The sequence below is a fragment of the Aplidium turbinatum genome, chromosome 6, assembly GCF_918807975.1.
Source record: "Aplidium turbinatum chromosome 6, kaAplTurb1.1, whole genome shotgun sequence".
Taxonomy (NCBI): Eukaryota; Metazoa; Chordata; class Ascidiacea; order Aplousobranchia; family Polyclinidae; genus Aplidium; species Aplidium turbinatum.
Window position 1 is genome coordinate 22,798,039 of NC_137477.1, and position 24,876 is coordinate 22,822,914.

General features: G+C 38.5%; 1 protein-coding gene across 1 annotated transcript; it reads right to left on the reverse strand.

The window, feature by feature from the left end:
- Positions 1 to 262: 262 nt before the first annotated feature.
- Positions 263 to 18,220, reverse strand: LOC145771515 (aryl hydrocarbon receptor nuclear translocator 2-like). The gene is made up of 15 exons (XM_082583211.1): positions 18,156 to 18,220; positions 12,899 to 13,045; positions 12,153 to 12,267; positions 11,777 to 11,887; positions 11,120 to 11,225; positions 10,646 to 10,799; positions 7,623 to 7,809; positions 7,170 to 7,304; positions 6,791 to 6,886; positions 6,106 to 6,236; positions 5,442 to 5,575; positions 5,319 to 5,365; positions 4,921 to 5,020; positions 3,153 to 3,271; positions 263 to 2,795 (listed from the first exon to the last, which is right to left on the reverse strand). The coding sequence occupies exons 1-15, from the start codon at positions 18,164 to 18,166 to the stop codon at positions 2,718 to 2,720; spliced, it is 1,671 nt and encodes a 556-aa protein (XP_082439337.1). The 5' UTR covers positions 18,167 to 18,220; the 3' UTR covers positions 263 to 2,717.
- Between the last annotated feature and the right edge of the window lie 6,656 nt (positions 18,221 to 24,876).

Consider the following 24,876-nt stretch of genomic DNA (forward strand, 5'->3'; position numbering starts at 1 on the left):
TTTGGATATATGTCACAGTTGGTGTTACATCGGAAAGGCGTCAAATGAATGAAAGCAAGTCATATGATATTTAAAGCCCCCAGGAAATTTTGAGAAAGATGAACGCTACATGCAGTGTTGTAGCCTATGTTTTGGGTCTTATGCTACAAAATATGGAGTGTCACTTCGCCAGTCGTATTTTAAATGGTTCAAGAGGAAGCTAAATTGAGATCCATACTAGGCCTACTGCACTGGCGACAGCTGAAAAAGACGCACGGGTGCATTTTTCCATTTATATTTTCTTTGTAAGTCCGCAGCATGAGCTGCTTTGAATTGATTTACATGTCCATTGGCAATAGTTTCAAGCGAAGATAAAATCAACTATAGACCAGTGCTACTCAAAGTGTGGTACCGGTGCTGGTACACAAGCACTTGACTGCCGGTACGCGATTAACTTGAAAATATTTTTTTCAGTATTGTTTTTACCAGTATGTGCTTTTCACAATACTCAAGTTATTTTACTTTTGCGGCATAATTGCCGTATTTTCTTATGTCATGTATAACTTTATTTTTGAAATGGCACTGTCGCATGTACAATTGTACATATATGACAACCACTTTCAGACCCAATAACCCAGTGTCATATAGAAGTGATGTTGGAAGTAGCAAAGTGTTGGCGGTAAAAAAAATCGTTCATGTTTTGTTCGACACTACGCTACATCTTATTGAGAATTTGGCTTTGTAGGAACAGATGATGCTAGTGTGCCAACACCGTATGTCGTTTTGCTCAGCAAGAATTCAATACAAATTCAGATCTAAATAAAGCACTTAGGCTACGGTACGCTTAGAACATGAAATTAGAATGAGCCTAAATATTTTTTGAAGGCAAAACGAAACGAATTAAAAGCTGCGCAAAAACAGATGTAGCCTACAGACACGTCTGCCTTAAACCGGTCCGTATTGTGAAAACAGTTGCCAATTCCTGCTTCATACGATGCACGTGAAGCTTGTTCATGAGAATGTCTGTAGGCTATTATTTTGCGACCTACAGATGTATTATTCAACAACTTATTCCGTCACCGTAACGCTGCCCCACCTCGGGATAATGGTAGTCAATGACGCCCGCAATGTGTTATGTCCAGCATATTTTGTCTTCTTTGCTGTGTTTTTCTTTTTTAAATGCTCGTTTTTTTTTGGTATGAGTATTTTTGATAGCAAACGTTTACTAATATTGATCTTGATTTGGCGCGGCCAGTGACAAATTTTTCACGGACGCGCACTGGGCCGGTGGTTGTCGATCCCTGTAGTATAAAATAGCGCTAAGGACTGTAAAAGCTCGAAAACCACACACCGTTGGTGAAATATCAGTGGAAGACTGTGTTGTGAATTTGCACATTGTAAACTAAGATTGAACTTGCTTTGTTTTTTGTTTTTTTTTAATGTGTGACCGGTACGCCAAATGACAGTAAGACCTCTGCCGGTACGCCGTATTTTAAAGTTTGAGGAGCACTGCTCTAGACCACGATCAGCACAAAAACAACGTTGCTCTGTCTTGGCCTATTAACAAAAGCGATGAGAAATGCTACAGCGTCAAGCAAAACTGAACGACAGAGCATGGCATGCGATTGACAATTCAACAGCAACGGTAAAAACGTTTCCGTCAAAAGTAAATCCACAATTCGAACAAACATCATTCACAACCATGATACAATGAATAAAAAAGCTCAGTGTTGAACTTTATGACGTTGGTTCTCCAACAAAATTTACATTTCTACAGTTAACCCATTCGTTAAATTTGCTTCGGCAACATGGCAGTTCATTCTTCAGACCCATAGACTACTTGTCTAAGATTGAAATTTCGGGTCCAAATAACAAACCCCGAGATTAGAGATTATTCGGATACAATCCAAGATCAACAAAGTTGGAAAAGTAGGTTACACACGTCAGTCGCAATAACTTTATTAATACAGTATATATCAACAATAGGCTACACAGTACACATGGATTAAACATCCCAGGAAAAAATCGATTAAAAACTTCAAATCTTAAACCCGTCTTTTGCATTGCATCAAATCGGCACAAGCTTTCGGTTCCGCACAATTTTGAAGAAACACACCAAACAAACATTACGTATTACCATGAAGGTCTTATCTCTACGCCATCTATCACACAATTTCAATGTCTCTGAAAACTGAGTCGGTTATGATTCGTCGCGTCAGGCTTGGCTTGGCACCTCTCATTTGGCAAACAAGTACGAGTTGATAATGAAAATACTTTAAAACACATCGAAAAAATGTTGAGCACAAATAAATTGAAATGCAGCAATGATGCGCTGCTTCGAATATTGCCAGTTGAGGCACCAGCCATACACAGAGGCAGTTACACAGACCAGACGCGCTGATATATTGCCGGTTTAAAAGTAGCATTAAAAGTGATTGATATTTTATTATTGTAAAGAACGATATTTTATTACGGCGGCTATTGAAAGGTACATTTGATTTAAGAAATTAACGGTATACAGTAGTTCAAACTAAACTGAGAAAAAGGATAAATATAAGAGGCTACGACAAAAGTCGCCCATCTGTCAAGTCAGGCTTACTGATCTACGTCATATCTACTGCATAAACGGGTAAGATAACGAACTATTGCGGAAACGTAACCAAAAGTGCAATGAAAAGATAGTTATCTCATACAAGAGACCTCTTTCAAGTTTTGCACGCATAGACGACCTTCAGTGTTCAAGATCCGGTAAATGTCGGAAAGACGTGGTTGTATCCCGGAGGATAGGACGCGTTCGTTGTCTCTATCATTGGTTCCTGAAAGATCATGATACTCAATGACTGTCCATATTTTCATAACTGAACTAGAATAGATCACCAGAGTCTTGGTTGTTTGACTGCAAGCTATCACACAGACGCAAACATTGATTTGCTCTTCTGGAATATAGTTCTATTTATTTTGAGTTACGTGGCCAAGTTGTTCAGTTAAACCCAATTCAATTTCGCATAACCTTCTGCAATAGTTTGCCTCACTGATTACTCATAGAGTTGTCTATTGTAGAACGTTTTTGAGACATCAGTCACACAAAATGGAGTAAAATTCAACAGACCGAACCTCAAAGCACTATTGCGTAAATAAGGTAGATAGGAAGAGGTAATTAATGTGGTTCTCACCGCTGGCTGGTAAGCGTCACGGATGTGATGTCCGGTGGTGGTATTAGCGGGAAACATTCCTGCAGGTGGAGCTGGCTGAAACGATGCGGAACTGTAGCCAGCTCCACTGTGTTGGGTCGCTGCCAAACACAATGACCTGTTAGCTGATGAAAAATTACTGATCCCCACTTGAAAGATATTGCGCAAATGCCAATCTCATTCTATGTGGAGAACTACAGTTTTAAGATTAAGAAATATTTCCACAAAATTATTCAAATAAGATCGTTATTGTTATGCACATTTAGGCTGATTATTATCATTTTAGAAGAGAGGGAGGAGTTTTTCTGTGGTTACCGGCAAAAATTGTAGTGTTTCGGCAATTTGGTCAAAAAAATATATACGCTACAGAATTTTGAAGACCCACGAGAGCACATTATTTCCATGACGGTGTACTGGTATATACAAGTATCAACATTACGAGTTTGAGTTCAATGTTCAACCCAAAAAAACAATACTTTTAAGCTTAGGGGCATGTAAGACAAAGGTGATTCCCATATTTGATCCAAGCGTTGGGGTATAAGACATAGTTTTCATTATGCATATTTCAACAACTAACTCGGAAGTCGAATCAGAGTGTATGATTGGAAAGCAAGCGCCTTATCCGCTGCGCCATTTCTCCACTTAGCGGAAGGACCGGGTCTCAAAATCCTGGTAAGGTTATCGCCCCACCTTTTGCTAAAAAGCTCTTGCGTCGAAGGACTACCGTAAGCTTTTAGACAACTCTGTTGTCTCTCTCTCTCTCTCGTTTGACTTGTAGCAGCTTAGATTGGCAATGCCTCCTCGTGCAGCCAAGATACGGTAGTTGGGTCCAGTTGTCGAATACCAGTGATTCCACTTGGGGGTCGTAAGATGGAACATTCGTGGAGTATGTGTTGCATTGTTTGTTCTACCGCTCCGCAGACACATATCGGCGAATTATGCAACCCCCACCTAAACAGATTAGCTCCAGTACAGCCAACGTCACATCTGATCCTGTTCAATGTGACCCATGCCTTTCTTGAGAGGTCTGCTCCAGGAGGGATGGAGAGTGCTGGCATAACTGAAAACTGGGGAGGGATATGTGGCAGCTCGTTCCATTCTTGGGCCCATGTTTCCATGCAGCTGAAGTTCTTATCCACAAGTTGTATAGCATATCGATGGAATGGGCGCCTTGATGATAGGCGTTGAGGTCTGACTGGTCCATTTGTTTGGGAGTGACTGTGGAGAAGGTGTTGAGGATCGAGTCTCGCATGTAGAGCCAGTTTGTAAGAGGCTTCTTCCCTACGGACATGAGCAGGAGCAATGCCAGCCAAAGTTGGCAGATAAGCAGTAGGTGTGGGGCGGAGACAGCCAGTGATGATGCGCAAGGTGTCGTTAATGCATACATCCATCTTTTTTGTGTGTCTGCTGCGGTTCCACACAGCTGAGGCATATTCGGCTGAGCTGTAGACCAAGGCTAGTGCACTTGTACGCAAGGTTGATGCTCGGGCTCCCCATCCTGTTCCTGCTAGGCTTCTCAAGAGGTTATTTCGCGAGGTAACCTTGGCACGGAGTGACTCGATGTGGGGTCTGTAGGTCAACTGCCGGTCAAGTTTTACTCCAAGGTAAGTTGGGTTAACTCCAAGGTAAGTTGGGGCTCAAGTTGTCAACCTCCACGTGGTGAGCCCCGGATTCGACTAATGACAACAAACCGACAAGTAGCAAGTAGCAAAACTCTGTTGTAAAACATTAGCAACAAACAATACTTTACCCAAATTTGTCGGAAAGCTTTCAACAGGAGATTGCTGAAAGTGGCTGGCTGCTGGGGGGACTGCAGAAGCGTGGTTCCACTGCTGGGGAGCTGGATTAAACTGGATAGACCACAATCCAATCAATAATTTGATGATAAATTAGATTATTTTTTGAAGACAACACACAACCAGTAATACGGAAAGGTAATTACAATTCACAAATAATACAATTATTAAAATTTACCTATTACTGTATTTAATTGTTTTTAAGAAATCTGGTGTTTCAAAAACCAGCACAAAGTGGCATACTTGGAACAAAATCAGGCATTTTAATTAATCCATAGTCTAGCAATTGCAAATCGAGGCAATGCAATATTTTCGATGAAGTGGTAAGTCGGTACATTTCTTTTCGACTTACATGTTGAGGGGAGTAATTCATGTCTGTGGGTGGCGACTTCACAGGAACTGCAAATACAAAATAAATTTATTGAAATATCTGCGACGTGTCGTTAGATGTAAAGATGACAAGCATTTTGCGAACCTTGTACGGGAGGATACTGTGGGGTGTGTTGCTGTGCCATCTGTGATGAAGGTTCTGCGGGATGATTGTAGACCGGAATTTTTTTCTGTTCCGGCACGGTGGCTGGTTCCATGGTGGACTCACTTCCCTGTTGTCTGAACATCAATAATAAGCATCAGTTGGATTTACTTTTGCTCTCGAAGAATAAATGTATGCGCAAAACACACTCAGGGAATTGACAGATTTGTCGCCAAGCATTGACAGCAATTGTGCCGTCACAGTGCCCAAAAACACTATTACATGCTACACAACTTCCGAAGTCCAAAAAAAATGTTTTCGCAGACTCGCTCTTGTGGCGATACTACGCTGAAAATACCGGGAATTTTGCTAAAAAATAAAACGGGAAATCGAATACATCTAAATTCTAGGACCGAGATCCCGGTTTTCAAACCTAATTAGTACATGCAGCAGTCCCCACTTAGTAAGCCCGCGGTTAAAACGCCCACCCACTTATTAAGACCAATTCGGCCCGGTCCGGAATTACTGCATGTATAGGAGTGGCAGAAAATCGTCTCCCGCTTAATAGGCCCATTGGCCCAAAATCGTCCAGTTCTTAAGTGGGCTTAAGCGGGGACTACTGTACTGTATCTATTCCAACGTGTGTTCAAATTAGGAGCACGTGTACTTGACAAGTGTGTTGGTACAAATTATGTATTCCACTTCATTGTTGTATGGGTTCTGGAACGCGAAGGAACTTGTACGAAGCCAAACATATTCACCAGAATGTGATCTGAACCTATACATCATGGTGAGCACCTGCAATGCATGAAAATACGGGATGAACATGGTAATATAGAAACGTTTACGTTAAACACATAAATCAATCTATTTCAAATATAGTTATTACTCTCTAAAACCTCTACAGCCTGTTTCACCCTAAAAGGAGGATCATCAGAAGAGCATCAGATTCAAATAAATTCTATTTAGATAGATCTCTATAATCTATAGAATCTACTTGAATAAGGACCTTCTGATGATCCTCCTTTTAGGGTGAAACAGGCTGTAAAGGTTTTATAGAGTAATAATAACTATATTTGATGTAATTCGCTCTGCTTGGCTTTTTGCTTGGCATTGAGCCCTTTTTGTAGTATTAATAGGCTAGTATTTATTGATTAAATCAATCTAAACGTATGATTACCTATTAGAAGTATCGCCACAACTAAACTACAGAGTACTCGAAGAAACAAACAAAATACACGTGGCATAACAACGGTGAACCGAGGTTCCAATTCCAATACTTCATTGGTACACGTCTCGAAATTACGTGCTATAAGATTACTATAACGGCTTCACCGAATACTCAATATCACCTGGCCTTTCAGAAGTATAACTTGTTTGAAGCTTTCCTTCATGTTCTCCACATCGTCCGGATGATAAAAGTCAGACGGAAGTTTATTGAGCAGATCCTGCAACAATGTCAAGCACTGTAGCTGGGCTTAGTGAATAGTAGTGAAACAACAGGTGATCAATACTCAGACACCAAATCAATAATTTTTTACATCGATTCAACGTCTGCAGACGTACTGTGGCGTCTGCAAACCTTGAAGCAATATGAAAAACAGCTGAATTGCTGTACATTTGTTGGGCGAATGGGTTTTCCTTTACTCTTACAAGGGTAGTTTATCTTCATCGGTGTTACAATTTTTTAAGTTTTGTTGCTCATTTGGTTGAAAACCTTTTTTGCATTACCTGTGGTTGGTATCCGAGAACACGGGTTACTCTCAAGTCAACAAACGTGTACGTTCCATCGCTGCCATGTCTTGACACGAACTCCGACGCGTCTTGGGTTGTGTTCACTTCACCGGCTGAAGGGTGGCTTGTCATCTGACGGGTTAAAGAACGTTTAAAACACAACTATGTGGTTGAAATATTGCTTTTAAGTTTTGAAAACTTGAATTGATTACAAACAAAGATAAGGTTATGCCTCATCTGGCGTTGAAAAATTCTTCAAGTACAATGTACAATGATTTTTGCTTTTTTAAGTTTGATTAGAGCCTAACCACTTTGTTATGTTTTTTTCATCAATGTCATTGTCTCATTTGATATATTTTACGTGCATGGCGTCTGAAACACCGTAACTTCATGTAATGGTTCGGCTGGGTTGGGTGAGTGATCACACGCTTTAAAAAACAATGTCAAGACCTGTAGCCTCGCGACCGCGACCAGGCAATAGTTTCCAGGATTCCCTCCTTGCATGCCGGCCAGCGATACGTCATCCATAACTTCGCCCTGTGCGTCACCACCGTAGCCAGCAGGCGGCCACGCTCTGATGAAACCAGTGACATGCATCACTGCGTGCGCGTTATCTTCGTAGGGATTCAGAGATGTCCTATCAAAAACATATCTTGTGAACGTAGGCGAAAATACAGTTTTAATCGCTGGGCCAGAATAAAATTTCAATGTTTTCACGCTGAAGGATATCGGCAGTCAACTGCGGAATGAAATAAACAGCCACTTCGGGCTTGTGGCATTTATACTACACCTATTTTACAAAATAAAAGCAAGCTTCATAGCTACTTTTATAGGGTAGTTCCTCCGATTGGCGGACAGGGACCCCTGCCGGACAAAACGAGTTCGGGTAATCATAAAATTATTTTTGAGCTTTTTACCATAAAACTTTTTTTCCCAACAAAACGTCATGTTTCATGAAATAAATGTGCCAAAGGGGTCTCGGTGACATGTACAAGTCCAGTTTTAATCCTATTTAAGCTTAAGTCCTTAAATTTTAACGTATTTTGTAAAATTGTAGCAAACTGTCCAAAGTTTTGGAATCGAGATATTTCCGCAATTTTATATCGGATTTTGAAAGTTTTTGAGCGGTCTGCTTCTAACATTTTCTTGTGAATCTCACAATTTATACTCTATTTTAGATTTTTATAAGTGTTTTATAATTATTGTTGTAAAGCGTTTTAGCATAAAATAAGAATAAAGTTAACGGAATAGGCTCCTTGTTTCTGATGTTGGTGTTGAGGTATTACCTGAGTTTTCTTTAAAAAATTAAAACAAACATGACGTTTAAAAGAAACGTGTAACGGCTTCTTAGATAGGCTACCTAACCATTTTGATACGCCGTGTAGGCTTTGTCCGAGATACCCCTTCGTGTCCGGAGTGTCTGTTCGCGAGAGGTGCCGTTGTCCGTAAACTCATCCAGGAAGTGGATCATAAAGATGAACATTTCATCATACAAAACGTTGGCATTGAAAAATAATACTTTCACACATTATTGGCAAACATTCATGCATTCGTCTGGAGAAAAATATTTGAAAAAATGCCACATGACCTACTAGAACACGGCCAAATATGTTGCTATTTGAGGAAATTTCTAAGAGTCTGAATTGTTGCAATCATAGCTATGACAAACCTGTCATCTTCCCATTTCTAGAAGTAAGTAAAATAAGCAATATTTGCATCTAGACATATGTTTGGCTTGTTTAACCGGAGATTAGGTATGTAGGTTTAGCACAGTTTACACAATAATAATGTAATATGTAAGACTTTTCAACTGCACCCTGGAGGTAGTATCGTTTGGTGCAATTGCATGTTCCATTTAAAATATCAAGAATTTTTATGGATTCTATGTTATAAGCTGTTCATTTGATGTGCCAATTTAAATTTTAGTTTGTTTTGTTTTTCGCTAAGTTTAATTTTGCAAGTAAAATATGTCTTTTGGCGAAAGATCCTGTTAAGGCAAACCGGGGCGTGTTGTCACAGTAATTTTTTTTGTACTTGCACTGACTGCTTCGAGTCTATATTTGTAGCACGTGCTTCGTTAAGAGTCATCTTCATTTTGAGGTTAGCAAAGTCAAGAAAAGACAGCAGGTTTAGCTTAAATTAAATTATTATCAAAAATTTGGTCATCGATGTAAATTTCACTAACTTTTCAAAATTGTGTGACGCTTTCGTAAGAGCAGTCTGACTGCAAGTATGAAATCAGTTTTATAGCTTATTATGTTAGGAGTTTAGCTGACACTTTTGAAGTTAATAGCGTGCCTTTTCTAGCCACCATTAAAACTTTTGTCTGACTGCATACGTCGGGGCTAGTTGTCACAGCTGTGACAACACGCCCCGACGTACAAGTTTAATACAAGAATAATAATAAATTTCATTGAAACATTCCAAACAATTTCAAAAACTGGGGAATTCACCCCCATCAACACAAGCCTTGTTTAATTTACGGATTTTTTATTAACTTTAGTGAAAACGTAACGCCAAAGTGTTAAAAAGTACATTTTAGGATTTCAAACCATAAATACTATTAACACAATTTTAAGAGTGCCCTTTTTACTAGAATTTGGGCGGGGGCCCCACATGGACTTGATGCGGCACTGGTTAGCAGGTTTTAAGTTACTGCAAACGTGCAAAAGAACAGTTGTCACAATTTTTTTTTTTTACAAAAATTTGATTTTCTTGAAATCCTTTTGCGGTTAAAAAGTTTAACTAGTGGCAAAAGGAAGTGTAAGTGGACAGTGTACGAATGATATAACCAAATCACTTGCATTGTATATAGCAAAAGCACAAATCGAAAAACCCCAAACCTGTGACAACACGCCCCGGTTTGCCTTATACAGAACACCTAACGACTATATGATGAGACTACCTCCAGGATGCAGTTGGAAAGTCTTACATATTTTACATTTTTATTGCATAAATTGTGCATAACATACATATCTAATCTGCGGCAAAACAAGCCAAAAATATGTCTAGATGCAAATATTGCTTATTTTACATACTTCTGTAAGTGGGAAAATGACAGGTTTGTCATGGCCGTGAATGCCATTATTTTTAGGTTCTTTTGATGTTGAAAAAAAAATGTCCTCCAATCGGTGGAACCACCCTAGTTATTCCATCGCAAGCAGCAAAACGATATGAAAAAGTTTTTCGTGGAGTGAATAGCCTCCTCTGAATTTTAGAAAAAAAATTTGAGCTAACATTGTCCCGTCAATACTGTGCAGAATCAGTTTTAGAAGATAAAATCCAGGAATCAAACAGAATTTCGGAAAAATAGATAACTTTGAACAAGTAGGCTCTAAGTTTTTCTTTCAGTGTCCAACATTAAGGTATAGATACATCAAAATTGCTATAGTGGTGCGTGGGAGAAAGTCCATCCTTTTTCCTCTAACAAGCCAATGTTAGAATGGAGACGCGCCAACACCGATGAGACTTACGCTCTGAGATGCCTCGTGGTTCCTGTGGAGTTCGATGACACATTTCCGCACTTCATGCGACAGATGAAAGCTCTGCGAGTGCCCGCACTCATCTTGACAGAGCTTTGTTGGCCTTCCTTCTTGACAGTTCCTGTCTTCATGTCAAGGATACGACCTGACAGAGAAGCAACATGGATCATCTCGTGTAACCTCCGTGCGGTATTCAGTAACAGGTTAATTCACATTATCAATCAAGTTGAAGTTGACAAATCATGCAAACATGTCCTGGTAAGCTGGTGTACGATAGGGAAATTATACGCTCCGCAATAAGTGAAAAAATTGACCACATACCGGCGATTAAAAAAGTCAATTACTTAAGTTTCTGTCAAAATTTCATCACCGCAGAGTTAAATAAAACAAGCAAACGTCATAAGACAACTTCGGATTTCCGATGATACGTTGGGTATGATCATTAACAAATAGTTACAAATTTACCAGGAGCCTGCTGGGCGTCGGCGATGCACATTTGTTCCTTGATTTTGCTGATGTCATCAGGATGAACCAAATTGTACAAAAAACTATCTTGCCAGTCTGCCTGTCTCTGCAACAAGTTGAAGTATTTCAGCATTAGTTCAATATGAACTGATCAGTTTCTTGCCTCGTCTACACAGAATTTGTTTTACTTAAAATGAGTAGGTATATAACGACTAACGAGTTCACACCAAATCATATCCGATAGAGGGCAGTGGTTTCCAAACATTCATTGCTGACGGCGCCTTTTACAAACTTATAAACACTCAAGGTGCGCTAGCTAGGCCAAAAATTGCAAGTATTTTAAATGGACAAGAAATCGTCCTCGATCAAGGTAAAATATTCAAAAACGAACAATTGTCAAGTGGAAATGATGTTTATTCTGTAAAAGTTAGTATAAAAGGTAATCAGGATTGTTATCGCTTTTGGCAGGGGTTTTTTGACGAATTTTACGTGATAACATCCGTTTTTACCCATAAACCGTTTTGTTCTTTTTTTTCAAAAAAAAAAAAAAAAAACACTTTTGGTCTCTCAAAGATTTACATGTTGAACTGGTACATTATAGCAAGTATAGACAATATGCGATCCCAGTAAAATAATATAAAGCAGTAGAGTACTAACCTGGCCGAGAACGGCCGTGACTGTGTCAGAAACATAAACCACTTGGCTTGTTTCGCAATCACAAACAAACAGAAATCCATCAGCAGCTTCAAGGACAAGATGCTTTAATTCCTAAAAAAAAATTGCGTTACCTCATTGTGCACTCGAACCATGGAGCATTCTCTCTTGAACTGTTGCTGAATATCAACTATTCAGTATCTAACTGAAACGATTTGAACTGCTTCAATAGGTTGAAGAAAAAAGAACCATGGAATAAATACAATATGATACGCTCTTTTAGTGTAAACCAAGAGTGTCCTACAAGTCAGCACCTGTAAACTGAGCAAGTGATGGTTGGCAAGCATATTTAAATAGTTTGATGGACAAAGTAACTTACCTGATCAGTTAAAAAAGACGGTTTAAAATTGTTTTCCATCCCGCCAGCCATTGACCCACGAAGTTGCTTCATATGAGCTACAGCCATTCGAAGAATCGTCAACTTGTCTGGTTTTCTAATGCAACAACAAATAATAAGCGCCTTTTGGTTCAACACAGGCGGTTGTCCATTGACTCTTCACAGTAATACTTGACCGACAAGAGAAAGCGCCTGCACTGTGACACCAGCCAGTCAACGCAGCCTCCACATGTACCGGTATGCAAAATCAAGCTGCAGATTGTCCGAGAAAACACGGAATGGCCCGTTTCGGTGAGTCCGATCCCTTAACGGGGGATTTTTTCAATTTTCTTTTTAAATTATCGGGTATCGTAGCCTAATTATCATTGCCGTTTTAGGGTTAGGGGATGGAAGTTAGGAACTCACCGAACAGTAGCAGACCAGAGAAAACAAATTATTTCAATGTGTAGTTGTGTTCTGGGCATCTTGTCACACACAAAACAAGTGTTACTCAAATGCCCAGTTTCCTTGGAAAAGAGCAGTGTACATCATAGTATGCCATGACAACGTTAATATTGAATTGTTTAACTGCACTTATTCTAGAAGCAGTATGACAAAAACTAAAAAGACAAATTACCTTATGCGCACGCTATAAAAAAAAAAAAAGTAGCTACAACTTTACTTGCTTTTTGTACACATTACACAGTAAATATAATATAACTACCGTACCATAACTAATGAACTGTTACCTTGCTAAAGCACTGCACGTGGGGACCATGTCAGATAATTCTGTAATGTATGCAGTCATTTTATTTCTCCGTCTTCTCTCGATTTCAGAATGATTCTCACGAGCAAACTTTTCTTTCTCTTTTTGCGACATATCATCAAGGTTTTTTCTAAAGTAAAAAAACACCCGGTTATCCAGACATACACTTTGTGTACTACAACATAACACCAACACGTCACTAGTTAGTGCCTGCATGAAATAACATTAAACATAATTTAATCACATTGTGTCAAAAATCAATTTTTGTTAAATTGCTTATAGGCGAGTAAGAATTGACATAAAAATAGCCGGACCCGGACATTTTTGATAACAACCATTTTTCTTCATAAAAAGATGGGTTACCTGTTTGACATCTCAAATCTAAAATTCGGCAAAATTCGGACGTGGGGAAAGGCCTTTTTCACTGGGGCAATTATTGATCGGCGCGCCATCTAGCGGAGGAAAAATTTATGTATTTTCTGTCGTGCTAATTCCCGAATTTTAAGTGAAACAAGGATGATTAACATAGTATCTAGAATTACCCTTTAGCAAAATTTGCTATTTTACGTTGATTCAACGTTGCCAGACGTTGAATCGACGCAAAATAACATATTTTGTTTGCTGAGTGCCTCATGTAACAGAAATTAGGCTTCAATGATAGTGTAAAAGGTGGTCCCATACTTGATTCAAGTGTTGGGTATGAGAAGATAAGGTCCTCATTGTACTAAGCCTTCGGCACTAAAGATAGTAGGGTGGCCAGTTCCTTTCTCTCGGCCATCTTTCCTGCAGCAGTTATGCCCACCCAATTTGTTACACCCTAGGTAGAGGTGAGCGGTGTTTATCAACAACCAAGCCGGAAGTCGAACTAGGTTTGCATAATTGGAAAGCCAACGCCTTACCCGTTGTGCCATTCCACAGTGTAGTGGTTGTAAAATTTTACAAAATGCTAATTAACTAAGATGGATTTCGGAAAATCTAATTTCGTCTGTTACAACGTATCTGACGAACATGAAAATTATGGACTCATAAAATTTGGTAATGATTTATACCTTGAACTTTCACAAAGAAAAGCTTTCAGAAATAGCATAATTAAGGAGTTGGATAACAACTATAACGTCATACCAGCCAAGTCATTAAATCCATTGCATCATCGCCAAAGCTGCACAAAAATACTTAGCCTACCTGAAGAAATAGGTCGTTACATGGGTAGCCATTCTTACGTCGATGCAATGTCGCCAGACTTTTGTTGTCAATTGGAATTTTTATACATCAGGTCACAAGATCGAGTATTCTCTTGGATGTACTATCATCCCTTGGTCTTTGTGCAAGTTAAGGTCTCAAGTAATAGCGTTTAAACGATCAGCTACTGTAAGCCAAGCGAATGATGATAATACGGATGAGGTAGTGGACTCTACAAGTCATCCCGGCTCTTTCTGTCAGTGGGTAGCAGATAACTTCAACTTTAACGAAGATACTCTGACAGGTCATGAACTCATGATACAACGCATGTGATGGGCATTATCAATTGTCAAACACCAAGAATGGCAACTCGACCACTAGTTATTGAAAAACAACACGTCAGTGCAAATGAGCTACTGGAATCAGGCAATTTTGGCAATTTAGTCAAGTCGTATATTGCTGCAAAGACAGGTACTTGGAAAGACGTGCGAATCAAGCAGCTGAACGTATCTTCCGTGTTATTTACGCACCATAAATTGCTTGACACTCTATGGCTGTATTCAAACATATTCAATTCTAAGCCAGTACAATGACAAGGGTTCATGGCTAATGTAGTTAAAGGTGAGTTTCAGGTTTCGTCAGTATCATTTAATCCTATGATACCGCTTAATCCCGCAACAGATGAAGCTGTTTACAATACAATGATATTCGTTCAAGACCAAGCGAGACAAATGAGCATGCTTTGTGCACCGCTAACGTTTGACCAACCCCTCTACTTCAGAGCATTCAAAATTAAACAGGACAATTTTGGTATTTTCAAACATGTTCACTAACGACTTGGTGGTTTTCATCAACTGATGTCCTTTCTCGGAGCAGGATGCAAACTGAAGGAAAGAAGTGGTTTAGATGAATTATGGAAAACTGTGTATGCATCGAAATCTTTGCCAAAAATAATGGAGAAGATTTGTAGGCTACAACGTTTCAGCAGTGCATTATTGCTGACCTACTCGTGTAAATGTGGATAACGTCTTAATTATTGGTAACGATATTATTCGCAAAAGATGTGGAAAGAAACTGAACGAGATTTAGATCTGACCAAGCAAGTACCTTTGCCGTTATGCGAAAAGCCTTAAAATATGGAGATAAAGAGATACACAATACACATGCCATCCACCGAAATCTGTCACAGATTACTGTCTATAGCCTGTTTGCAGGGGTCACTGGAACCGGACAAATTTTCATATGAACTTGCCAATGTTCCACCATCACTTTTCTCAGATGACGGAAGTATACGGAAATCTCAGACATCTGCATTGTTCAAATACATAATCTTGCGAAATGAAAATATTTTGTGCACTAATTCTCGATTATCTTGTATTTCGATTGTATTTGCTGGCTGTGCTTTCATTTACTGACTTCCCTGGCCAAAAGTTAGGAATATGAAAAATTTGCTTGAAATGTTCATTCAATATCTTCTACGCGGGGAAAATACCAATATCAGAGTTGTTTTTGACAATTGTGGTATTGAAACAACCAAAGGAGCAGAGCAAAAGCGCATAAGCTGACCACATCATTCTTGTCCCGACGTAGCAATTCGCTTAGACACACCCATCCCGGCAAATAAACCCGCGTTTTTATCAAATAAACGTAACAATTTATAAACTTATTCCAAAATAATCTTAGTAGTAATGGCATTACTGTGGACAAGGCCAAAGGAGAAAGAGACGTTGATGTTGCTATCGTCCGTAAGGTTCTGGAAGAACATGAAACCTATGGTCAAGTATAGGCTAACTGTGATGGCTGACGATACTGATATACTCATCCTTTTGCTTTATCTCGCACCACGCGGAAACAGCATTTAGGCTACATGAAAACATCTAACGCGAAAATTTCCATTCGTCGAGCTCAGCTTGCTCTCGGAGAAGATATGTGCCGATCTTTGCTATTTTGCCACGCGTTCTCTGGATGCGATACAACATCCTGCTTTAAGCTTTTACGAAACGGGAAAAGTAAAAGTTTTAAAATCTTGAAAGGCCTGGACAAAGTACTACGTAAATGTGCCGACTTCGGAAACAAGAAAGCTTTAAAAGAAAAGACATTTCCAGAATTGGAGAAGAATTCTCCCAAATTCTGTACAAGAGAGTGTTTTCCATCAATACCGTACTTTGAATTTATTGCGCTACCATTACGCTGTATCCCCAAAATATATATCAGTTGAAAGAATGCCTCCAAAAAGTAGAGCATGCTACTTTTACAGCCTTCGTGTGCATCATCAAGTGTCAACATGGCGTCATTTGAAAGCTGTGCTGAGTCCTACTTTCTATGGATACAAGGAAACAGCTTCTGGTCTGGTCCCAATAATGACAGATAATGAACGTGCAGTGTGCACCGAAAACCTTTCTGAAAGAAATTAGGTGTAATTGCAGGAGCGCTAAGCGTTTACGCACATCTTGTGGTTGCTCCAAGAAAGGCTTTAAATGCAGTATTCACTGTGCTTGTGAAGCTCAGTGTGAAAATTCATCACTTTTAGAGTGTTAGATACGCAAGAGCTGTGAGTGTAGAAGTATATTTACTTTAATAAAAATAGTTGCATTCCTAGAACGGGACCTCAAATTGTTACTGTGGTAGTTTTTGCAAGTAATATATTTTTGCAATGAATGATTTGTAAATGAAAGTGAACCCATATATTAAATGTACGCTGCATTTTCTGTTGAAGCAAAGCAATAGTACTGAATAAACGACATTAAATGGTCTCCGTTAATTGCTCAAATCGCTGATGTTTATCTTTCTATTATACGTTGATTATACATCTGCTAACGTTGTATTACCACATGTTTCAGTTGCTAATGTTGTTGAAGTGTCATATAGCCTACATTGAATTACACTTTAACGTAGGCAATTATAATTGCGTGACAATAATTAAACTGTAATAAATGGCCAAATACGTCGCAAATATGGGCGTCGGCAGAACAAATGCAGGGGTGGGGGAGAAGTGGGGGTTGGGAGGGCACAATTTTTGAAGCCAAATTCTACTTGTAAAAAAGCACACAACTTTTAAGCTGCAACATAGGTAAGAAACGTTCTAAATTTAAAGTAACATTTGAGTGGTGAGGTGCAAAAGTTGTGAAAAAAATTACTATTAACGTATGATGTAAATGGTTGTTGCGCCTACGGCGCAAAACTATTTAGAGAAATCAAAAAACGAAACTAGAATTGGTTGAAAACCTGATGAGAAAGTGTTTGTGTGGATGGCTAATACAATTTTTGAAAATTGCATTCTCAAGCAAATTACACGTAAATCGTAATCTTGGGGGGGGGTAAGTGCCCCTTTCCTGCCCACACCCATGATCACAACCTTTTTAAAAAAATATTATTACACTTATCTTTTTGTGAGTGTTAATTACGTGTGTATGCTTACTAAGTTGCATTTTTTTTTGTTTGTTTGCATACTAAGTTTGCATACGTTACTATTAACGTATGATGTATTATAAGTGGTTGTTGCGCCTACGGCGCAAAACTATTTAGAGAAATCAAAAAACGAAAGTAGAATTGGTTGAAAACCTGATGAGAAAGTGTTTGCGTGGAAGGCTAATACAATTTTTGAAAATTGCATTCTCAAGCAAATTACACGTAAATCGTAATCTTGGGGGGGGGGTAAGTGCCCCTTTCCTGCCCACACCCATGATCACAACCTTTTTAAAAAAATATTATTACACTTATCTTTTTGTGAGTGTTAATTACGTGTGTATGCTTACTAAGTTGCATTTTACTTAGAGCAAATATTTACAACCGCTAGACGGCGCACTATGAAAATTTAAAATGCGGTTTTGGGGCAGTTCCCCAAGTCCGATTTTTGCCGAATTTTGGAATCGTCGGTCTGATTACCAGACAAGCCTCCTGCAACCAAAAAATGGTTGTTATCAAAAATGTCCGGGTCCAATGTCACTTCTTACTCGCCTATTAACAGCTACGCTGCTACACCAACACTCAACAACACTACACTAAATTCAAAATCTTGTTTTAAAATAATAGGGAAACAATTCAAAACAAAAATTACTCACTCTGAGTCCATCTTTTTTTTACAACAACTTTTTTCTAAGCAATTCAATATCAAACACCAATTATTTGCCACTGTGCAAAACATAAAAACAGTTAAGTTTTTTTAATCACTCATTGTGCAGTTTGCAAGAAAGCCCTCCTGTTCAAACCAAATTGATGATAAATCAAAACAATCCTGCTTGATGATAGAATATTTAATTTAAAGGAATGGAAAGAAAACGAAGCCAATCTTTGTGTCCACATACATACTGCACTAAAAAGCTTATAAGTAGCAGCATGCTTTTAATGGCTCGCATGAAACCAAAGTGTTAAGAATATAAACTTCTAGTTTAGAAATGAGTATTGTTAATTTGTTCACCCACCAAACCTACTTGTAAGCAGTAAAAATTCTGTGCATTGGATTGGACATTTGCCCAACTAGTAAACAACATTTGCCCAACTAGTTACGTAAACAACAACTAAGGTACGTACGTAACTAACACTAAAGCAAAATTTGACTGAATGAACAATGTTGAGGCAAAATTTGCATGCACCACATCCTCGTTTGGTGAGCCAAATCTCACTGAGGAAATTCTCAATGTCCAACACAATTGAAAAAACTTTAATATTTAAATTTTTCACAGATAAAATTGGCTCATAAAACTGTTCTGTTTTTGTGAACCAACCCAGCAAATTGTCCACTTGAAGCGGTTGACTTTCTCGTATCGTCATTATAACTGAGCCTTGTTGCATTGAGTAACAAGGCTTATACTGGTACAGATAAAATCGGTTAAGCATATCACCTATTTGTCAGACATTTTGGTTCGATTATCCAATTGATACGGTTAACCAATTTGCTCAAAAAATGGTTAATTGTAAATGAGCAGTATTGGTGGGAATGTGCGTGTGAAACTTATAGGCTGCAATGTACATTGTATAATTACAATACAATCCTACCAACTTTTTACAAATCTGGTTAAACTTGAAAGAGTTTATTAGTTCTGTGTTACACAAAACAATATTGTCAGTGATCGTTCCAGAGCATGTACGATCACAGCATTTCTCTGCAAAAGGCAGCAATCGAACTTCTTTTTCATCATCACCAATCTCTGTGACATTGCAACGCAAACTTTGACTGTAAGTGTTGTTGTTTCGAGCATATCCAGTCCAAGAGTTACCACGGTTTCCAAATATAATTAATTATTTTTACAAAAATTATTGAAATTCTTACTGCTCAAAAAGTTACATTGACAATTTTAAGCATTGATTAATCTTAGATGAAAAGGTGTGCATCAGTTTGAGAGCAACTACTCAATTAAACTTAGTTGTAAAATTTTTGTTTTTGTATTGCTTTTGGAAGCGCCGGGCAGCTTTGTTGATTTGTGGTCTGATGTCATTTCTAGACTGCCACGCTGCAGCAGCACGGTAACTTTTGGACCGCAGTAACTCCTGGACCATTACACCGGTCTGTTATGAAATTGCACTTGGGTTTTCTTTTTGAAGTCTTTTGAGCTGTCTCGTAAAATAATTAATTTGCTATGTTTTTCAACTAACAAAACTGCACAAATGAAATCAAGCACTACATTACACAACAGTAATTTTATTCAGTAATTCCAAAAAAACTTAAGTTTTCTGGTGTAAACTTTTGGACATGCTTTCCAACACTTTTCTCTCCAGCCAAAATAATTTGTCTCGTTTTCTAATCCATGTCTGTTCCTCCAAAAGTCAGTGGCTGATGAATGACATCAAAAGCATTTAAAACTTCTTTATTGTTCGGAGGAGGTAGTTTATTGATTTCTTTCACACTTTATTGTATTTACTGGTAAGTGTGATGATTTTTTTGTCTGCTTTTTCGATCTAACGAAGCATAGCTGTGCAAAAGTTGTATGTTTGCATTGCCATGTCTTGCGTATAAGATTACGGCATGGGAGTACAGACACTTGTCTTTGTTTTGATTGCACACATCTGTCGGACCTTTGCTTCATTTCGCCTTAGAGTGTTGCAAACAATTATTCGAAATTAAAAAGAGACATTCTTTTTTCACTAGAATTATACGATTAAATGAATAAACTATGCAAACGAGAAGCAAATCCTGATAGTGTACAATTATATGACTAATTTTTTTAAGCAAGATACGCTTAACAGAAGGTTTTACTTAACATTAGATAGGATTTGGTTTGAAATTTCAGATTTTGATCCCAATAAATGGTTAATACATTTAAGTGGTATGTGCTTAACCAATTTCGTCTGTACTCACTATTAAAAAAGTATGGAAACAAAACTTCAGTTAGAAAACATAGAGTGAAATAATAATGACTTATTCTGACGACATGAAATGTAATTAAAAATATGGCTCAAACGACAACTAATGAGCCGTTTCAAAGTTGAACTAAGTGTGCAAGAAATAGGAGAGCTCAGCATGCGTTGATAATAAAATTTGCCTATTCGCCGCTCTTTTACAACACTGTGGCTCAAAGGCAAACAAGGCATGCAGATTTGAATTTGCATGCAAAACAAAAATCACTATCTGTTGACAGGGTTGCCAGATTGGCTTTTTTACGACCAAATTTAAGAAATTTGACCTTTTTGAAAAGTGTTTGACCGGACAATTTTTGTTTGGTCACTGGGCCTTTTTTAGTTTCCCAATTGGCATTTGTTTGGCCTTTTTTTCTTTTGGTCTTCATAGTTTAATTCCTTGCGGCTTTCTACTGTAGATACTGTGGGTCTGCTACTATTTGGTGAGTCTGATTCGGTGAGTCCGATTCGGTGAGTTCCTAACCTCTAACCCTAAAACGGCAATGACAATTAGGCTACGGTACCCAATAATTTAAAAAAAAAAAAAAATTTTAAATCACCAAATAGGGATCGGACTCACCGAATTGGACTCACCGAAACGGGCCATTCCAAGATACTGTAACTCTAGGCCAGGGATATCTAGAGTTCAGTTCTAGCCTTATAGCCTCTTAGTTCTAGAGATATCTATTCTGTAGATATCCCTGCTCTAGGCCTTCACTGTATCAAAGTTTTCAGTCAGAATTCGGCATTGGCAATGTCACAGTCTCACAGAGCACCAAGGATCTTTCGGTTGGGTGGTCGGTAATCTAATCCTATTTCAGCTGGTTAGGTTTAAACTGGTATTCATTGTATTGCATTGCAAAAACTTTAGCATAACTGGTTTTGAATGCTTAACATGACATATAAAATTAAGACATTAGATTCATGATGTGTTTCAAACCTCATATTTTGCAAAACAGCTCAAACAAATATCAGCGAAGTAAAGCTCAGATTGCAAGAAAAGCTATAAAACCTAAGGCAAATTTGCAAAATTGTCCTGGGGCAGCATGCCCCCAGATCCCCCTGCACTGGCTATGACCCTCCCTCCATTGCATGCCTAGGAAACTCAACCAGGATATGCCACTGCTATAATGGTTGGTTCAATGGTTATATAGGCTAATATATATGTATAATAATTAGGGTAAGCTTTTGCAACTTTTTGTTACAGCTTCCGACGGCTTCCTAAATACTCAGCATTTATGTAGTGTGATGTTTTAAGCTATTTGTAGGAATTTTTAAGGTGTGATTTAAAAAGGAAGTGGCTATTTTTCCACACTTAATGCCATGGTTACAATCAGGTGTTGCCAGAGTTAGGATTGAAGTTAGGAAGGGTTAAGGTAAGGGTTAGAGTTAGGAATAAGATTAGGGTTTTAATCATTGCCCAGGACTAAAAAAATTTCCAAAATACAAGTTTTTGATTTTAACAGCTTTAAACTTTTCTCAAATTAAGGCAGAATACCTTATCTGGCAACACTGTTGAGGCTATTATTACACAATATAGCAGTGTTTTCCAACCCGAGTCCGCGGACTCAAATGAGTCCGAGGAAGGCTCTGGGACCTGGGTGAGTCCGCATTCCGCAAGCACATCAACTAAAGAGAGAATTCAAGAGAAAAGATTCAAGAAGACCTAGCCATAGCCTTCAATGAGGTTGTATCTGTGGTTAATTATATCAAATCCCTCCATTCATATATTTTGAGCATTGTGTGACGAGATGGGTGCGGAGCACGCTGGGCTTTCATTTTATTTGAACATCCGTTGGCTGTCACGAGGTAAAGTGTTAGAGAGAGTGGCTACTGGCTAGCCTATGCAATGAAATCGGTGCTTTTTTAAAAGAGCAGAATCATAAACTTGCCATGCGATTCAGCGACAACGAGTGGATTGCTAAATTGCTGTTCTTATCTGATATTTTCTGCCATTTAAACCAGCTGAACACTACTATGCAGGGAAGAAATAAAATCTTTTTGGATGTATCGGAAGACATTGTCGCATTTAAAGGTAAAATGAAACTGTGGATGCATTGAATAGAAAGTGAGAAGATAGCTGATTTTCCTGCTTTAACCGCATTTGTGGAAGAAGAATTTGATTTGAAGAGCATCGGTGAAATCTTTCTTGAGCACCTTATTTCATTTATGTTCGAGCTGTACAGACATGTTCCTTCCCACAATTTCAACAAAGAGTTTAAGTGGGTGCAAAATCCCTTCGTTTCAGCACTACTGGTTTATCCGAACATAGATTGCATTGGTGAACAACTGGTTGTGCTGCAAAGCGGACAGCCGTGGAAAGAGAAATACAAAAATGTTTCTCTGACTTAATTTTGGGCCAACGTCCAAGTAATGGAACCCAATCTATTTGAACTCTGTTTGCAGGCAACAAGAGCTCTTTTGCCCTTTCCGACAACATATCTTTGTAAAGTTGGTTTTTCAGCACTAGCTATGATTAAAACCAAGCAAGTTACCGCAACCAACTACAACATCAGATGTGCCTTAACGACAATCAACCCCAATTTCCATGAACTGGAGAAGCAAGTTCAGGGACAAGGTTCCCATTGAAATTTGAGAATGTGAGCAATAAACAAATTTCGCTAAAACAAGTTCTTTTGTGATTGCTGTAACATGAGTCCGCAAAGGTTTGGGCTATTGCAAAAATAGTCCGTGAATTGAAAAGGTTGGGAAACTTTGTTATATAGTGTAAATATAGCTTCAGCCATTTAAAAAACATGCTATAAAACTGTTTCTAGTATGGTTCTATTCTCTTTGATTTGCATAACAATGAAATATTTGACATTATATGTAAATAGATTGCTTGAGTAAATCATTGTCGTTTAAATTGACAGCTCTGCAGGAGCTGACAGCGAAATGCTGTAACATAGGTTTCAAAGCTCAAGAACATAAAAATGTATGCATGATCGATAAGCGTACAGAAAAAAGAGAAAAAAGCAGACATCCTGCAAGTCTTAAGTTGTTGGGTTATACAACAGAACCTTTCGAGTACCGTACCGTATCTCATTCCCTAATAATTTTAAAATACTTGTGCATAAACAGGGTTGGGAAAAACCCGGGATTTTTTAAAAAAGCCCAACTCGCATGTTTTTTTTTTTAAAAACCGGGTTTTTTTGGGGTTTTATTTAAAAAAGGTAGATTCATGCTTATTTCACCTCAAATACTACTTTTACCAATATAATCACAGGAAGTGCCTCTCACTCACAGTACATGCTGGCATAACTCAATAAAATAATGCACTAGGGCTCAAGGCTATTTAACTATGAGGCCTTCTTGCCATAGGCGCCGGGTTTTGAAAATTGCCAAGGGGGGCAAACTTTCTAGCCGACTGATTGCTTACATTCAAAATGCTGATGTTTGTTTGTCAGCATTGATGTTTGTTTACGTCTATCTGCCATTGTATATTGCCAAGCTTTATAATGTAGGCTCAGACCTCGAAAGTCCCGGAGGACATGTCCGCCGTCACAGCATGTGATGTCCGCGGGAAGTACCATCTAGATCGGTCATATTTGTCCGCCGAGAAACAACACAGGAACTAGCGATACATTACAAATCGTCATTGCATTGCATAAACAATTATTGCAATAATATATTTTCCAGTGCATTCTAGCGCGCATCTAGAAAATGTGAATACTGTATCCCTTAGCTTCCATTCAAGGAGGAAAACTTTCCATTTTTACGTTGCTTCAAGGATTGATGACATTGAATCAGCGTAACAAAGGTAAATTCTTCGCTAAGAATCGATAGGAGTACAGGTACTTCTACACTAATCACGCGCAATTTAGTTCAAGTTTTACGTCACAATATCTGGCTTTGATCTCAGAGTAATAATGATACAGCAAGGTTGGTTACTAAATTAGATTATACGAGTACGCTATTACAGCAAGATGCAACAAAATTTGTTAAAGGGGCAGACAACCCCATTTTCAAATGCAAATTGAGAGTTGAAATACATAAAGGGGATATTCAAAAACACGTTGCACTTGTTTTTATGAAAAAATACTCATTTGTTCTCACGCAATCTTAAAACAAAGTTTTGGTTTTGTAATTCGAACACACACTGCACGAACTGTTGTCGAAATAAAAATTTTTCTTGGGTGACGTCACGAGAGTACTGCTGGACAAATATTTTGCTTGTTTGAGGTGTGGCATGCGTTTGCAGCAGTCGATAAGATTATTCCAAGTTACAATTGAAGTTCAGATTTAGTTTATTGTAGCCTTGGTGCTAGCTTACATCATTTTACAGACTACACTAAACTTTTTGTTGGACGTTTAACCTAAACATTTTGGGCTAGACCTTGGGGAACGTTCAAATATTACGTAACGCCTTCGAGGGGGAGGGGGGGTTTATGCAAAGCGTTACGTTAGCGTCACATCGGGGGGGAGGGGGTTCAAGCAAAACGTTACGTA

Coding starts and splice junctions, on each gene's coding strand:
- LOC145771515 (XM_082583211.1), bottom strand. Junction 7,810..10,645: donor ACCACGAGGCATCTCAGAGC/GTAAGTCTCATC, acceptor TGTTTTTGATAG/GACATCTCTGAATCCCTACG. Junction 6,887..7,169: donor TTCTCGGATACCAACCACAG/GTAATGCAAAAA, acceptor ACATTGTTGCAG/GATCTGCTCAATAAACTTCC.